The following is an 18,042-nucleotide window of genomic DNA, read 5'->3' as shown; positions in this document are numbered from 1 at the left end:
ATTGATTGTAAAAATTTAAATATCATGTAATCGAGTTTATGTCTTACTCCGACCGAGAATTTCATTAGTTTATGAGAGTATATTGTCATAGAAAAAGTCCACTTTAGTTACTGTTTACATAGCTGATATTAACAACAATGTTAGCTGTAATTGGAACTCAATTACATTTGTAAAAGTAGTAAGTATATATAAGATAAAATGTGTAATTATACAGCATGAAGCATGTTCAGGTAATAACTCTACAATTGAAATTACAATATTTAAATCTTTAAAGTGTATCATATGGACTGCGATGACCAAAATACTTTGAAAATGAGTGAAAGTGAGTCTGTTTATGGGACCACATTGTCCCAGGAATCAATAAAAGTAATCGCAGAAAGCATAGGTGTTGGAAATTTTCCTGATGAAGCAGCCAAAGACCTTGCTGAAGATGTAAGCTATAGACTTAAGGAAATTATTCAGGTCTGTATATTTAAAGTAAGAATACATTTCATTTAGACTTAATTCTCTTAAAATTTACTTTTTACACATTGAGATTTTATATTTAGGATGCAGCTAAGTTCATGAGACATGGTAAACGTCAACGTATGACCACTCACGATATAGATTGTGCTCTGAAAATTAAGAATATTGAACCAACATATGGATTTTTTGCTAAGGATCATGTACCATTTCGCTTCGCTTCTGGTGGTGGTAGAGAATTACATTTTGTGGAAGAGAAAGAAATTGATCTAAATGAAGTTATATCAATGTCTGGTGGACAATCGTGGCCAAAGTTACCTTTGGAGATTACACTGCGAACTCATTGGCTCTGTATAGACGGTGTTCAACCCACAATACCAGAAAATCCACCTCCAGTGTCTAAAGGTTACAGATTTAAGTTATTAGCTTTAGCTTTAACACATTAGCTTCTTGTCAGTATTAATAAGCTTATTATATTTACCAATTGTGTTACAGATATTCAAAAGTTGGAAAGTGTTGACCCAACAAGTACACTGTCAAACAAGAATCAAAACATTGGTGTTGGAAAACCAGGTGGTGGAGGCAAGAGTCAGAAATTACGTAATGTGGAAACTGTTCACGTTAAGCAATTAGCGACTCATGAATTAAGCGTTGAACAACAATTGTATTATAAAGAAATTACGGAAGCTTGTGTCGGATCTGATGAAGCGCGCAGAGCAGAAGCACTTCAGTCTCTGTCGGCCGATCCTGGTTTACATGAAATGTTAGCACGCATGTGTACTTTCATTGCCGAAGGTGTCCGCGTAAATGTTGTACAAAATCATCTTGCGCTCTTAATTTATCTCATGCGAATGGTTAAAGCTCTTCTGGACAATCCGAGCTTGTACTTGGAGAAATATGTACGTAATATAGTTTTTGTTTTCCTCAAGATTTAAAAAATCTTTAATTTGTTAATTTGTTCTCCTAACTTACAGTTGCATGAATTAATACCATCTATTGCAACTTGTATAGTATCACGGCAATTATGTATGAGACCGGAAATGGACAATCACTGGGCTCTGCGTGACTTTGCTTCACGCCTTATGGCTCAAATATGCAAAAACTTCAATACATCTACAAACAACGTACAAACCAGAGTGACTAGAATGTTCAGTCAAGCACTGGCGAAGAATAGTCAGGTACAATAACAAAATTAAAAAGGATCATACGAAAGACGATAATAATATTAATGATAGTAAAAATAACAATAATTTCTTTGTAGACCCCTTTAGCATCTCTTTATGGTGCAATTGAGGGATTGTGTGAATTAGGCCCAGAAGTTATAAAAGCGTTGGTTATTCCAAAAATTAAGTCTATTTCTGAACGTATAGAATCTTGTATCGAGGGGCCAGGTTTGTCGAGCGTAGATAAAAATGGAGCGGGTCACATAAAAACTCTGCTAGTGGTGAATTAAATCTTTCATTAACGAAGATCTTACTATGTTATAATTTGTGCATCGATGTAGAACTTTAACACATGTTACAGAAATCAGTCGCTCCTGTCTTAAAAACTATACGATCCCCACCCGATTATGTGGATGATTACAAACAAGATTACGGTTATATAGGACCAGCGTTGTGTGCAGCAGTCGCAAAAGCACGTACACAGCCAGCAACATTGGCAACAACTGCATCTACAACAACAGCTTTGACGACGAGTCAACAAGGTCCAACTTGCACTGGCAAAACCATCATGCAAGCTGGTAATTTGATTTCTCATAAGGTAACATTGTGTGCGCCGTAGAATTAAGCTCCTTTGATTTTTTTTCGTTTTTCATATAAGTAACGAGTTCTAGTCCTGGGCAACAAGCTGGACGTACAATAATGCTGGGCACAAGTAGAACGCCTGGTACAACCACCACGGGCGGCGCACAAAAGTTCGTGATCTTACAATCACGGTCTCAAACGCCAACCGCAACTTGTACAATACAACAATCACAGCAGCAACAACCGTCTCAAACGCAACAGCAACAACAATCGCAGCAGCAACAAGTTAAAATTTCTCAGACGAATGTTGTTCAACAGAAGGCCCACCTACAAAGTAGCGGTGCCAAACTAGTGGTCGTTTGTATGTCGAATAGTAGTCACACCTCTACTACTACGATCTCGCAGGTATGCGTACTATTTTAATATAAAAATTCTGTAAATTTCTAATAATCCTATCGATTGTGGTGTTACAGGGGAATATGGCATCAAAATCGCAGAACGTTTTTGTTACACAGCAAGGTATCGAGTGCTCGTTAGGTTCAGAGGAAGAAAAAAATACGTTTCAGTGACAAAAGGTGCAATGATTAACGACAAATGAATCCCTGATATTTTGTACACTGTACAGCAGTAAAATCCTAAGACTAATGTATCTAATATAAAAAGAATAACAAAACTTTTTTATAAATTACATACGGTTAAATATAGAAAATAGTAGATTCCTAATAATAGTTTCATACTCCAAGAGTAAAGTAATGTATTTTAAATCATATCTCTTCTTCTGACTTAGAAATATTCCGAGTTTCAACTATTATGTCTAATTTTTTTAATCTTAAACACCCAAATTCTCGAATCTTGCATTGCGTCCTGTCTTTTTAAAAAAATGCAGAAAGTCAATATACAACGAAATGTTTATTAAGCTTCATTCACGAAATTATGTTGTGTTTGGTGTTCTTTAAATTATTGAAATTATCTCTAGGAGTCGGTAAACGCAGAGAATAATTCCTATATTATCTGTAGTAGATATAGAGATATATTTGCCGGTATAGAAGTTGCCTTGTTTAACATGTTCTTCAGTCACCGACCAGTTGCGCTACTTGTTTTTATTGCTAGCCTGCGTGGGCGAAAAAGAATACGTATTTTATACGAAATATATGCAAAAATCAATTGAAAACATTGATAGTATTTATTTCAAGCACCATTTATCATATTAAATATTTCGAATCGATCTCATAAATCGAACATTTTATGGAAAATCTCCATTCGTGCTATCTACCGGTTCGAACGTTACATGCGATTAAAAAATATGACAATTCCATTCTTCGTTAATCCCCTTCGAAGCTAACTCGACACATTCGAGTAGACCATATGATTCCCAAGTACTGGAAACACCCAACGAAACTGCCATATGACGCGCAGCTGGAATAACTGCACGATGAGTCATTCGGGCTCGTCCACCCCTAAATGTCCTTTGGCCCTACCCTCTCCTTTTTCCGTCGAAAATAGCTACAAGCAATTCCATCCAAAATTATCCCATACGAAAAACACTGAATCCAGTCTGTTCAAGATTCCAAATACGTACATATAATCTTACGGATATAGTTCAATAACCGAACAAGTTCCGTAAAAAGCGAGTTCACGCTTCACGCGGGACTTCTTTTTTCGTGTATCGAATGTGAAATCGTGTTCCGTCGCGAAGGGTGAGTCAGTCGCCCAGTGACGTATCACGATGTCCGCGTACCTTAGGCACTTTCTCATTTCACCCTGCGCCTCTTATCTTTCTCCTTAATCTGACATCTGGTTAAATGATTCAACCGATTCGTTTTCCTTTAACCGATCTTCTATTTCTTAGATTTTCCAATTTGTTTCAGCAGCAAAAATTTGTCATGTGCCACTGGCATCGTGCTCGAGGTGCCTGCCGGATAATACGGCCCTGCAGCCACCCTCTGATGACGGTCAAGGAAACGATTGGAGGAAACGTTTGCCGGATAGTAGGAGAGGTTCGACGGTAGGGGAGGGATGAACGATAGATTCCGATTGGTCGAAGCTTCGGGGTCGGAATTCATAGTGGGGACGGGACAGTGCGAGCGTAGGATCGACAGAGGGAAGAGTGGTAGAGTGGCTCGCCGGTCTTACCTGGTGTTACGTGCCACAGAATCACTAGCCGGTCAGTCAGTGTACTGTCTCCTTCCTGCCCTTGAACGCTCGGCTGGACGGTGTTCTTTGCGCTCGCCTACCTCTCGTAGTGTCAACTGACAGGTCAGTGCTCCTCGCCGCGACACATTCCGATCTATTGTTGCTAGAAATTGCATGCGACAGACGATGCTTTTTTCGTGTGAGAATGTAGAGATTCGCGGGCGAATACTCGCGGAACCCGGCATTCTTCGTGCGCTCGAAGAAAGACCGGCGGAGATTAAGGTGTACGTACACTAGCAAGGAACTTTTCCGACATTTTTTTTATCGATACCGACTCTCGTAACGCGAGTAAGCGCATCTGAAATTTGCTGGCCGAAAGTTTCAATTCATTTCCGGTTGCGATCTCGGCAAGTTGCTTTCTCAAAAAAAAAAAAAAAGAAAAAATGTCGCATTTCCTTGGTAGTATATCTGCTCCTTAACACTTGACTGCGTGTTCTCAACATGTGCGTATGTGATTCCAACGTCGCGAACACACTTCATTCAGACTACCACTGCATATCGATTCGTTCGTTGCTCGTTTTCTTCGCGTATATACACTTCGTCGACCAGCGAATCGACCGGCACCACGGCACGCTCTTGTCTCGATTATTGATCGACTTCTATATTCGAGGATCGAAAATGGTGGGGTGTGGTCAAATCACTGTGCGTATCCCGAATCTTGCGTCGACCCTAACAGATTTCTCGTTACCCGCGTGTACGTTAATTCCTGTTTTTAGAAACCGAATTCGGAAAATAAAGTTTGCGGAGAAATTCGTTCGTTGAGTACTGTCCACACAAGGAACACGGGCATCGGTAAATTTCGAGAATTCGATATTCGTATTTCCTCGTTCCGCTCTGCAGTTCGCGATAGTCGACCGGTACGATTGTTCGAGCGATGAAATCGATTTCCTCGGGAAATTGACGGACAGTATCTCTGCTCACTCTTGCTCGCGAAAGTAAACAAATTTTGGCGTGCGGGCTAGAACCGAAAGTCACGATGACAGATTCCATTGGAACTTACAATCGTGTATTTCGCTGAATCGAGAAACTAAAGTAAATTCGAGCTTCGAGGAAATGGCCCCGTCAAATTTCGTGAGCTGCGTCTTTACCGGCCGGGTTTCCGTGTGTACCTCGTTAGGACGAGAGGAAGGATGGGACAAGGGCGTGGTTTTGACAGATGCACACCGCTGTGCATTGGCCACGCAAATGGATTTCTCGTTGCCGAGCGGTGAACACGATCGTTTACGATGCTACCGAATATTTAATCGACATTCCATTTTTCTGTTAAATATTCACCGTTATTCCAAACATTATCGCGGAATCTAAATACTCGAAGTCGCGTCTCAATGAAGCGTCTCATGAAAATCAAATGTATACCGCTGTTTATCGGGGGGTTGCAAACGATTTTTTTGAAAGTTTCAAAATAAGTTCCCCAATTCGCCCGATAAGTTCGCGCGAACGGTTTTCGCGAGAACGTCCGATGTGAGACAACGTTTATCCTGTAATTAAGTGCGCGCATGTTTTCTTTGTCGTATCACGAGTCGAGGGAGAGTCCGCGAAGAAGTGTATTTGCATCTTATCATGTCCCGAACGAGTTGGCATGCCTCAAGGCGAACGAGAAGGACTTTTCGAATAAGTACTCTACTAATTCTGTTTATCGATTCGTATTGCGCCGAGAAATATTCTTGTCCGATCTATGGAACGGCAGGGAGGGGGAGGGGATCGTTTCGGTGCCGTGTATGAGTGAGAGAAAAGATGGCGGATGGACAAGATCGGTTCCACGAGAGGTGAAATATTGAAAAATCCCCGGTTCAGCTGTGACCATGAAAAATCGTCGGGGTCGTCGATACGTTATGTGGTAATATGTACTGCGAGGTTATGTACTATATATATATATATATATATATATATATATATATATATGTATACATATGTGCATACATACACATTTACACAAATATACATATATACAGGTATACGTGTGCAGATAGGTGTTGGAGTTCACGAACCCTTCTCTTCTACCCCCGCATTGCCAATCGATGAAACCGTCTGCCACCCGTCGACCGCTCCCTTGGTGCAACCCCTCACGTACAAACGCACACACGCTCACGTATTTCATTGACTTCCACGAGCAGAAAAATCTCGCAACACACAGAACGGAAATAAAACGAAACGTTCATTTAACAATAATAGTAACGAAGACAACATTTACCGTACAGAGGCGTTCGCTATTCACTGGCATATCTTACGCCATTACACAAAAAGGAATCTTATCTTGAGCAATTGACGTTTTGAGTAAGTGACATTTTATCGGTATATAATAGATCTTGATAAAAATGTGAAAATACAGTTTTTAGAGTACGCGAATGTAACCCATTGCACTCGAGAGGTGATTCTCAATAACGACTCGATTTCATACAGTAGAAGTATAAAATTTGATATTTAATATTACACGTCGTATAATTCAACAATTTGAGAAACATTGAAATAAAATAGTGTGATATTTCGTCGAGTTAGTTACACGAAATATCGTCTTTATCTGATCAGAAAGCGTTAGAATATTTCTAGTGAAAAACTTCCGAGTGCAAATGGTTAACTTATTCCGCTCGACGAGACACGATCGTCGGTTAGAGTCGTCGAGATTTGGAGGTTCCCGGGACGACTCCGAGGACCCGGTAACTATTGTGCCAGACTGTACCACACCCCTGTATTTGTCAAGTGCCGCGACCAGGATGTCGCTCGTCGCACGGAAGCTTAATGGCGAAAGCAATCTACAATCTACGAGATTAGGTCAAAGGGTTCGCTTGCGCGCTTCATTCACGTCTTGCGTACCTAGAGGTTACCGTTCACAAAATCTCAACCGGCTAAGAGGAAGTCGTTCGTGTTTCCCATTGGCGTAAGATCCTCTGGTGCGATTCGTGTATCGCAGCACCGGGATCCGCTCGTGTTAACACTTTACGGACGAATATCGTCGTTTTGTTGAAGTGAAACCTCCATATTTAAGATACAAAGTTACAAGCGAACGACTTAATTATTCAAATAACAGGAGACTGGTGTATAATTCTCTTTCTCCTTGAGTACTTCCTTCGGTACTAAGGAGTTCAGTGTATAATTTAACCCCCTCCACCGAAGGTTTCGGACACTTCAAAAATTCTCGTCCGCAAAGGATTGATCCAATATGCACGTACGTATGCGTCGAATCTGCTCTTTTCAATTGCATTCGAATAAAAATCCCTTATATTCCGTAGAAGCGAGCAGCGTTTCCATTGACCATCGCCGTTTCTGGCACGAAGAAATTCGCAAGTCCGCCGCAGGTTTGCCAGGGCTCGGTAATTCGGAGATTCCCCTGCTGGCACGAGCACGAAAACCGAACGTCGTCCCTGTCGAGGTCCACCGCTCGGGATATAAGCCGCTTGGTAACACGTAATACGCCCCTGAACGTTCGCGCCACCGCTCGATACGATACGCGCGCGTCCAGGGTTCGTTAGCCGTCACGGTCGCATCGAACGGAGAGAAAGAGAGAGAGAGAGAGCGAGCGAGAGAGAGAGCAAGAGAATGAGGGAGAAGGAGAGAAAGAGGGAGGGCGGCCATATCGCGTCCGCCTCGGGCGCGAGCGCGACACGAAATCATCGCAACGCATTTTCTAGGCGCACGCTGCGCGTTTTACGTGGGTATTAGGTGCACGTAGGTGGCCAACTGCAGCCCACCGGTCGATACACGCGCCGAACGGCCGCTCCGCAACGCTCGCAACCGCTTGGGCTCTATGCTCGAGCCGAGCCAGAGAGGCAGGCTCTCCGTTAAACGCGATTACTCCAAGTTAATTGGCGGCCCGTGCGAACTCGTTAGCCGTCAGCCGTAAGATCTCTCTCTCTCTCTCTCTTCATTTGCCCGCCCCCCCTCTCTCTATATGCCGGAATCTACCACCACAATGTCCGAAACCCTTGGACGATCACCGGCCGATGTTATCGACCCGCCGCGCCGGAAATACGCTCACGATCGATCAGCTTCAAACAGCCGGTTTACCGAATACATACCTCGTGAGCCACGTATACCCGTGACAGCTGATCGTTTATTGCAACGCATCGTTACGCGAATTCATTCCGGTGTTGACGATGAAGCCGTGATGCGACAATTCGTTGGCTTCCGTAGGTGTGAATCCAGGGTCGCGTTAAGGCTCCCTTGCACCCTTGATCCTCCTCGAACGGCATCGTTTTATCCTGTGGATACGTTAAACGCGATATCTGGAGTCTACGGAGACAGTTGAAGCAATTTAGCAATACTTAGAGCTTAACAGCGCAGGAAAGTATTCAGCGCTTACGATGAATAGGGTACCGTCTACGTACAGTCTCCTTCCGGAGAGACAGATATCTCGGTAGTTACCAAACTCTTCGTCTGCAAGTTATGACGAAGACTGTATTACTGTAATTACCGATTGGGGACGTGCTAGTCGTGATCAGGTGCTGTAGGAAATGAGAAACAGTCGGCGAAGCCATCTTATTAGAATGCACACTCCAATTTATTACAACGATCCAGTCATAAAACCTCTGTTCTAGAAGCATCGCTCGAACCGGAACAATGCCGTGCATATTCGCGGCTAGCTGTTGTCTACTCGACGATAGACGGAACGTGCCCAATGGGTAATCCAGTTACGCGCAACCCTAGTCAATGAAGAAATCTAACGCCTTGACCCTAGCACGGCGACGCGTGAATCAATTTCGACCCGAGCTTTCAAGAGCTGTCGCACCTCGACAGCTTGTAACAAACCATCAGTTCCGATGTTACAGTTTGTTATCGTATAACAGGGACACGTGTAATTGCGACTAGCTGCTTCTAGTAAAATCCTAGTGACCGAATTTCTTCCAATTCGAAGCTTAGTGCCCAACGATCCGCGAAGTATCTCCGGATTCTAAAAATGCGACAAGCACTGCAGTTTCCAACGGTCACCGAGGTTCCCGCGACAATTCAGAGGCAGTTCGATCTTTCATCTAAACGCCAGCTAGTTGCCCAAACGTACGGTGGTCGCTCCTTTTTCGTGGCACCGGGGCTCCGTATCGATCCTCCGTAGGCCGAGCAATCAACGATCGTGCGCGACATTGAAATTCCGCGCGCGGAGAGTCCGTTTTATGGATGACTCTCGCGGATTCCAAGGCGACCAGTCGAACGCGAATCCGCGACGACGTTGATGCTGTTGCGACGTGTATGACTCTCGGCCGTACTTACACCGACGCGTCCCGCAAACCGGCTAGCGCGGGTCGGTGCGGCCAACCTAGTTTCCTTATTAACTCTCGGCCCTCGTTTCACCGCGCGAGATCGAGTAGAATTCATCGTGATTTCTCCAGACAACCGTGCGCGCCGTACCGAGCATTTTCATTTCTCCTCCCGTCGCCATCACGGGCGAGATACACGCGGCACGGCGCGGCGCAGCGTCGCTCGAACGGACCACGGTTTCCTGGCTCCCGTGAAATCGACCGACTTAACGCCGTATCGCGCCGTGACGCGATACACCGTGGCCACGAAATACGCGTTCGATGACCGTTAATTGGTCCTCCGCCGCGTATCGATGGACAATTCCGGGAAACGTCAATTGAACTCGTTTCTCCCAGCGTCCGCCATTGAAACAGCCGCGACCTTAATCGCCGGTAAAGAGGTTACGTAGGTCCGAACCGCAAAGTATCTCCGAAATAGCTACCCGAACCGCAGCAAGTTTGTTTCTCTTAAACCGCGAAGAGCATTCCGAATTTTCATCGCAAACCCACGTCTCAAGGCTAATTCGAACCGTGCGCAAGAACGAAGTGCGACACAGCATCCGTCGAAGTGTATTTACTCCATCAGACGCTACCAATATGTACTTATTTACAATGTATATCGATGAAACACGCTGGGAATGGTTCGCTATAATTGATTTCTCTTCGGTAGAGATACCGCGAGGACTGATTCGAATCGGAGATAGAGACGTAGAAATCGTCTTCCTTTGAGAAGCTTAGCTCCAAGAGCTAAAGTTGCTCGAGAATCACGGTGAAATTCGGATTTCCTTTTCTTCCTACCGTTAGTAATAATTAAGGACGCGTTGGGATCGATCGTGGAAATATGTATCGATGGAGGTCGAGACCACGCACGGTAGCCTTAAGAGGGACTAATCGTCGAGGTATATCTCCTCTTCGTTTTGTTACCGTTACGCGAGGAGATCGGTGTGCGGACGCGCGTACGTGTGGGTGCGCATTCGATGCAAGACCCTCCTACACACCGCGGTGCCGTGGATAGGGACGAGAAGAGAGAAATATTCAGCGAGCGGACACGTAAAGGACGCGGGAGCGTGCTCCACGGTTGCGTATTCGGCCTGTTTCGAGCTCTCACTATATACAGCCATACGACCGGCTACCATATAAGGACCTATACACAGCCTTGTCGATGCTGACCCACCGTTGGAACATGTATCCCTCGAAACGCTCTCCCGTAGCCACGGTGTACGCTCATTTGCTCGGCTCTCTGGACTTCGAACCCGCGACTCGCTCTTGCACCATTCTCGCGTCGTTATCCTGCCTCTAGCCCCGCGCCCCGTATCATTTTTGACGGCCTAATCCACGGGTCGGCAACCTTCTTTTAGCGAAGAGCTACGGCGATGCCCGCTTAAATGTCAGCGCTGGTTCCCGAGGTTTGCGAACCACTGAACAAAATTACATTACGAATGTAAACAGAAATTATTGAATAAAACTAATTTGCGAATCGATACTTTGCAAATATATTCACGAGAATGTACGATGATGCTCGCTTAAATTTCACAAAACTCGGGAAGTAGTGAGATTCAAACGGGCGTCACTGAGTTCTTTCGTAGATATATTTGGAAGATTATACAAGTATCAATTTGTAGATTATTTTTGTTAAGTGATTTTATTCGTTAAGAAGAATATAGTGAATATATACTTGACTGAAAATGTAGTTAATCGAATGATTAGGAAATTAATGCGAATTCTGCTGATGGGTGTCTTCAAGGTTTAAGCGACTCTGCAGTTTAATATCGTTGAGCTGTGACGTTACGTTACGTTTAAGGAAATTCGTGTTGCTAAACGTCTGCTCGGAAGAATATGTGGACTCGGTGATATATATTATTACAAATGTTCATTTGTGAAGATTCAGTTGTGCATTAGATAGTAATTATTTCGAGTAGAACAGATTTTAGATGGAAGTTGTCGATCCCTGATCTAATCGTTTCTGGACATACAGCGATTCTCCGTTGCCACTTGGTTCGATGCGTCAAAATTACAAAATTTGACGTTTGCCATGAAGTTTTGTACAGTGCTATAATTGTAAAAAAATGTTGAAAAATCTGCCGAGTGCAAACAACGAAACGTTCCTCCTTCGAAATTTAATGAAGTCAACGTCCGAGCATTAACACGCTGACCGACACGAGAATCTCGATTGCTTCGTGTACCAAATTTATTTTCTCCCGTTAATCCGTCCGATTCTTTGGTTGTTACCGTTAACGCTATCGTTCCTCTTATCCACCTCGCCACGAACAAAGTAATCGGTCGAATAAAGTCGCCAGCGTGTTGCTCCAATTCGATCGACGATTTACGAGCGATTTCTCGCGACTGTCCTTTTTATTCAGCGCGCGGTTTCTCTGTTCCGCTTACCGGCGCGCATTTTTCACGTGTTTTCCTCGCGACACAGAGGAATCGCCGGGCGTGAAGCCGGTGTAAACCGAACGCCGCCGCTCCGACTTGTTTTCTAAGCGGAATTCTTCTCGCCGCATTTTAACCGAGTTCGCGAAGTATGTAATTCGACGCTGAAATTTCCTGAACACACTCGCAACAGTCCGTTCACGGCACAGTTACAGAACCGTCGCTTTTTCGCGAATAACCGATGGACAATAAGGAAATCGTGCAAGCGACTTCGCCAACAATAAAAGAATCTTCGCGTCAGCTCGGAAAGCAATACTTTTTCGATCGATCCATGAAATATCATCTTCGCGTCGCAAGCTGCGTGGTTCATTGCACTTGAAATCGCGACTGGTGACTCAATCGATAGATAACGAGCCGCTGAAAAGTCATACGACGCGATCGTTTTGATAAAGAATGCAGATGAATCTCTCCTCCCTCTCGTTAGCGTATCATCTCGTAAAAATAGTCATCTAGACGCTAAAACTGACGAACGCGGACGGCCGGGCCGGCGCAAATAGACGAAAAAGACAACAACGTGTGTCAGAGAAAATGAAGAAAAGAAATAAGCGGGTGGGGGCCCGGCCGGCATGAGTCACCGTAAGGTTCCAGTGGCGCGCAAACTTCTTTTTTTTTCCTTCTCTCCTTTTTAATTACACGTCGCTCCTAACTCGCGTACAATCGCGACGCGCGACTCTATTTACACTGTTCCCCGTCGCCGTCGGCTCGCCGTGCACGGGAATCGAGCTCTCCTCGCGCGAGACATTCCGCGCGCAATAACGCCGCGGCACGATAACACGCGAAAACACAGCGGCCGTCGACGATTGCGCGTCACTGGCCTTAACAGCCGTAAAGCGTAAAAGCAGCACCGCGAGTGCCGGATTCGAATCGTAGGAGCACACGACGACGAGTCCCCGAGTCATCGTACGTGCCGGGACTGTCGATCTTTCCCTCTTTCTTTCGTTTTTTCCGCCCGTTCGTACATATTTCGACTCGCGCCGATGGAACGAACGCGCGCGTCGCCGTTTTTAACGACGCGCCGCGCGCGCGAAACTGGCTTTCCCCTCGGCTAACTGTGATTCTGTCGTAGGCGTGAAGAGGCACGCGCGAAAATCCTGTGGAAGAAAAGCGAAGCGGTCCTGTCCAGCCGACGGAAACTCGAAGCTAGACCAACGTAGCGAAGGAAACCGAAACGAACGACTCGCGTAGAAGAACGGATTTTAGGGAAAGATCGGAACGAGGGAACTGTCTGAGTAGTATTGGTTAATAGACAGACGTACGAATGCTTGAATACCAATAGCGAAATGAGGAAGGTTTAAATATTCCTTTCGCAAATGAGAAACGAAAGATGAATAGAATTCGGGATAGAACAAGTGCTAGATGGATTCTCGTTCCGATCCGATTCGCCTCGATCTCACCCGCTTCACTAGTTCAATTCCCGAGATAGTTATTTCGCTGTACGTTGAACGCGGAGCGTCGTTCCTCCGTGTTCCCCGGTTCTCCTCGGGGAAAAGAACGCGTGGCCGGACCTTGAAAAAAAATCGCGTTCGATAAAAACGCGAGCGTTTCGGTAGGAGATTACGCGGCGAAGTATGTATGACAAGAAACGAAACAGCGGCAGGGGCAGGCGGGGACCGGAAGCGTCGAGCTTCTGCCGCTTCCGCTTCGTAACACGTCAGTCGACGGTAGCGCAGCAGCAGCAGCGAGGAGATTCGCAGATAAAGAAAAGTCTCGGCTGCTGATTCGTTCCCGGCCGAATTTTAACGAGATCACGAAGGTCTTTCTCGCTGAACGCGGACAATAATCGTCTAGCCTCTCTCTCTCCCTCTCTCTCTCTCTTTTTCAGCGTGTCCAGCCACCTGAATATAAAAACCTCTAAACCCCGTCGGGCTTGAAGCGAGCCGGTGCGCGCGCGCGTGTTCGTTAATTAGAATCCCGCCGGAAAAAAGCTTCCGTTTCGAGCGGGGACTCGAAAATCCGTTATTTTCTGCAAGAAGACGGCGAGAAGACCGGAAACGCTAAGCGAACAGCAGCAACAGCTGCCTGGCTTTTGCATTCGCCAGAAACGGGTGCCGTTATTCGTCCGGAATTTATGACACTTGCGCCTTTCCTCGGCTTGCTCGCTGCATCTCCCCTCGTCGGGATCGGCGGAGGCTCGCCGGAGGAACGAAAATCGACGAACACCTCTCTATCTCTCTCTCTTTCTCGTCCCTCCTCGCCTCCTCGTCTCGCCAGGCTGCGCCGAAGCGTCGGGAATATTAATTTCGTTGTCGGCCGGCAGCTCTCGAAAACGCGGCGAACGCCTCGTTATTTAACGCTCCCCCGTCGACGTGTCCCCGACGTTTCTGCCAATAATTCTCGCGACGAGAAGCGCCGTCCCCATCGATACCGCCGCCGATAGGCCGCGCGCGGCCGCGAACGGCCGGTTCACGTTGACGCATCAACCTTGCCCCATTCCCGGTAACACGATAACAATGAACCGACGCGTGCGTTCGCCGGCACCGGGAGATTTGCGCGTTTTCTTGTTTCCGATGGCCAACGCCGCCCGTCTCAGTCGTTTGCACCTTACCAGGAATCCCCTGGTGTACTTTACGTGTGTAAACAACGGCGAGCAAACGCGAATTTCATGGAATCACCGGTTCTTCGGTGGAATGATTATCAAAGAATTACGTAGACGAATGGAGTGTACGATATGATTCGTTTAAGTAATTCACGGGAGTCTCGTGATGAAGTATTTTGAAGACATATTGTTTTATGGCGTTTATATGAATTCATTTTCGCCTGACGGTGTACAGTTTGAATGTAAAATAATATTCTAATCGTCATTCTGTACCGAACTTGTTGTATGTTATGATTGTTTAATTTTCTTACTGGCGGAGTATTCGTATCACTCGGTGTATTGTTATTGTTACGTGTTTCGTATTCGTCAAATTGTCCAGCCGCGGTGCCGTCCTTATCAATTCCGCGGTTGCTTTGTCATTCGCGGCGCGGTAAACAGCAACGTATCGCGGTCGCGCAGTAAAAAGAAAGAAGAAACGGCTGGACGGTTAATTTCAGACCGTTCGAGTTGTTGATGTCACTCCTGTTGTTGAAATTTCTTTTTCTGCTAGTAATCTCGTGCTCCGGGGGACCCGGCCGGTTCGACTGGCAGCGAAAGTTCGCTTGCGTGTCGCGAAGCACCGAGAGCAAATATTTGTCGTGGCGATTAAGAATATCTGAAGGTGTCTTTACGCGTCGAAGAGACCTCGCGATGCTTGGGTTCTGAGCGAATGATTCCGCCTAGGTTATATCTGGATTTTTCGAGGATGGATTTTCTCGGTGGTAACGATCGTTTTCTCGTTGCAGATTAAAGAGTACAACAAAGCCACCATGTCGAGTCCGTCGCTGAAGGATTTGCCAAAAGTAGCCTTAGACTTGAAAAGCGAGCTGGAGGGTTTCAACCATGGCTGCATGAAGAAAGCAGCGACCGCTGAGAAGAATGTTTTGCCTTCCGCCGAAGGTACATTTAACGCGGGCGTTAACGTTGTACAGGGTGCCTCTTGATTAACGTCACGAAATTAACGAACAGCGAATGTCAGCCTTGGAACCGTCTCTTCATCGAGATACAATGTTATTTACATTATTAACCCGTTGCACTCGACAATATTTTTCATTAAAAATATTCATTACTTCCTAAGTATTAACGATATTTTTCGCAACTATCAATTATCTTATATAAATTAAGAGACTATTTTACTTCGATGTTTCATGTATTGATACAGTACACAACATTGAATTGAAAATTTTATAAGTTTGCGACAGTAAGGTGACTGAGTGCAAAGGGTTAATGCATTATTAACATTTCATTTATCATAATGTCAGAAAGGAATGAGACTTGTAATCTTCAGAACCATGTCCATTGGTTTCGCAGTACGCGTAACGTACGCTTGAAAATTCAGTGACACCTTAGAGTCACCCTGTACACGTGCACTTTGTTTTCTAACGTACATGTCTCTTGTAATTAATAAGAAGAATATACCCGTGACAGAGGATTAGCTAGAATCCGATGTTAATCGATCGATAAGAATTGTAACATGCGTATTATATCTAGACGTGCGACAAGAACGACAGCATTCCGAATTGATCCACGACGTGGAATCGTTTAAGCCAGATCAATTGAAACACGCCGACACAAAAGAGAAGATTATTTTACCCAACGCCAAAGGTACCGAAGACAGGTTTCCGTTTCTTCAGCCGGTAACAGAGGGGCCTGTTGCTTCCGGTGCTTCGAGGTGGCGCGAGCAAACGCACACACGAGCGGCCACTCGAATTCGTGGACACTCGCTTTTGCTTTCGGATAGCACAGGCGGAATTGTGCGTTGATCCTTGCATGGGAAATCGTTGGTCTTCTTGGTCTCTTTACTGTCAACGAGAATATCACGGCGACACGTTCTCGAAGTATCATAATAACACTCCACAGCTTTTTAACATTCTTTGCTAAGGGATAACTCATGAAAACATTGGTCGCTTAGGGACGGTCGTGTAAGATTCTTCAAAAAATCTGGACATGGTTAGTAGTCAAAGCCAGAACGTTTGTAAAATTTGATGAGGGTATAAAATATGCGTTATAATTATACAGAATGAAATGCGCGAAAGAGAACTTCAACTTCCGTTTCAACTTATCTTTGAATTATACGTTTTCTGCCAGACTCATGTCCATATTTAATGAAACAGTCGTTACATGTATGGCTTACGTTTGGATTTGTACAGGGTGGAGAGAAATTATTTTATTTCCTTTGTCATAGCATGATTCTATACTTTCAGTTTGATGGAAACTAAGATAAACGAGCTGCCGCAAAATTCCCTTTGACCTTGACTAAAAGGGTTGAAATCTCATCGATCTCATTCTCTTTAATGGAGTGTAGAAAAGGACAATCGATATCGCGTTCCAACTTTGGACCCTTTCGTTCAAGATGAAAGTGAATTTCGCGGCAGCTTCGTTACCTCAATCTCCATCAAACCGGAAGTGTAGAATCACGTTACGACAAGAAGGGACAATCATTTAGTTCCACCCTATACTTTTCATAAAAACATCATACATCTGTATAGAGAACAAAGCTTTGAAGACTTTCACTTATTTGCTTTTCTATTTTTCTTTAACTGTTATTTATGATTTTATAGACGTAGCCGCGGAGAAAACTCAACAAACGTTGATCGCCGGCATCGAAAAATTCGACCAGAGCAGTCTAAAACGCACTGAGACCCAAGAAAAAAATCCTCTACCTGACAAGGATGGTACAGTATCGTTCTCTATACTTTGTTTCTCCTTCCGTTGGTTCTGATACACGTGAAAAGTAAAAGTTGCATGCCTCTCGTTATACAGTGATCCAGCAGGAGAAGGGTAAACAACAGCTAATCTCTGGAATTGAAAATTTCGATCAGGCGAAACTGAAGCACGCGGAAACGCTGGAGAAAAATCCCCTGCCAACCAAAGAAGGTGAGCCTTTGTTCGTCGACTGTATTTTAGCAGCTTGAAAGTGTATCTCGAAGGGTAGAAAATAATTGGAATTACCGTTTACTGTTTCAGCGATCGATGCTGAGAAAATAGCTGCTTAAAGGAAGCTTTTGTGATTCAAAGAAGAAAAAAACAAAAAAAAAACAAAAAAGAAAGGGAGCAGCGACTCATTTCTTCCATTTTCTATATCACGACATTTTATAATAATTACTCATACATTGCCGACAGGAAAAAAGGAGAATGCGAGACACTGTGTTAATGTAATCTTATGATTATACTTATCCTACCGCCACGAGCGTTCCTTTCGGCGAGACGTACAAGTCGATTTTTTACACGGACCTATTTGTATTAACAACGGTACGGCGATGAAGGTTCGGGCCCAATCTTAACTAAAAAGAAAAAAAAAAGAAAATACGGATACGAAGTTCAATAAAGCGCAAACCGGTTCGATTCCTAACGTTACCAACGATCTAAGCATTTTGGGCTTGTATCAGCATCCGTCTTTATATACTAA

At 44.7% G+C, this 18,042-nt stretch overlaps 2 protein-coding genes across 4 annotated transcripts; both read left to right on the top strand.

Moving 5' to 3' along the window:
- Positions 1-28: 28 nt before the first annotated feature.
- Positions 29-2,895, top strand: LOC116435111 (TBP-associated factor 6). Of its 2 annotated transcripts, XM_031994322.2 has the most exons (9): positions 29-178; positions 275-462; positions 549-867; positions 958-1,361; positions 1,437-1,640; positions 1,724-1,906; positions 1,987-2,203; positions 2,284-2,612; positions 2,681-2,895. In XM_031994322.2, coding segments are annotated over exons 1-9 (1,941 nt in total). In that variant the 5' UTR covers positions 29-177; the 3' UTR covers positions 2,777-2,895. The 2 variants fall into 2 exon arrangements, with proteins under 2 accessions (XP_031850182.1, XP_031850183.1); XM_031994323.2 differs by lacking the exon at positions 2,681-2,895 and having other exon boundaries at positions 1,987-2,223; positions 2,297-2,491.
- A 1,386-nt stretch (positions 2,896-4,281) lies between these two features.
- cib (thymosin beta cib) lies at positions 4,282-17,940 on the top strand. 2 transcript variants are annotated; one of them, XM_031994355.2, is made up of 6 exons: positions 4,282-4,463; positions 15,380-15,533; positions 16,125-16,238; positions 17,195-17,308; positions 17,397-17,510; positions 17,601-17,940. In XM_031994355.2, exons 2-6 carry the CDS (start codon positions 15,404-15,406, stop codon positions 17,627-17,629), a joined length of 501 nt encoding a protein of 166 aa, XP_031850215.1. In that variant the 5' UTR covers positions 4,282-4,463; positions 15,380-15,403; the 3' UTR covers positions 17,630-17,940. The 2 variants fall into 2 exon arrangements, with proteins under 2 accessions (XP_031850215.1, XP_031850216.1); XM_031994356.2 differs by lacking the exon at positions 16,125-16,238.
- The last annotated feature ends 102 nt before the right edge of the window (positions 17,941-18,042 follow it).

The sequence above is a fragment of the Nomia melanderi genome, chromosome 4 (assembly GCF_051020985.1).
Source record: "Nomia melanderi isolate GNS246 chromosome 4, iyNomMela1, whole genome shotgun sequence".
Lineage (NCBI taxonomy): Eukaryota > Metazoa > Arthropoda > Insecta > Hymenoptera > Halictidae > Nomia > Nomia melanderi.
Note: the sequence above shows the minus strand (reverse complement) of the source record. Positions and strands in the feature narration are given on the sequence as shown.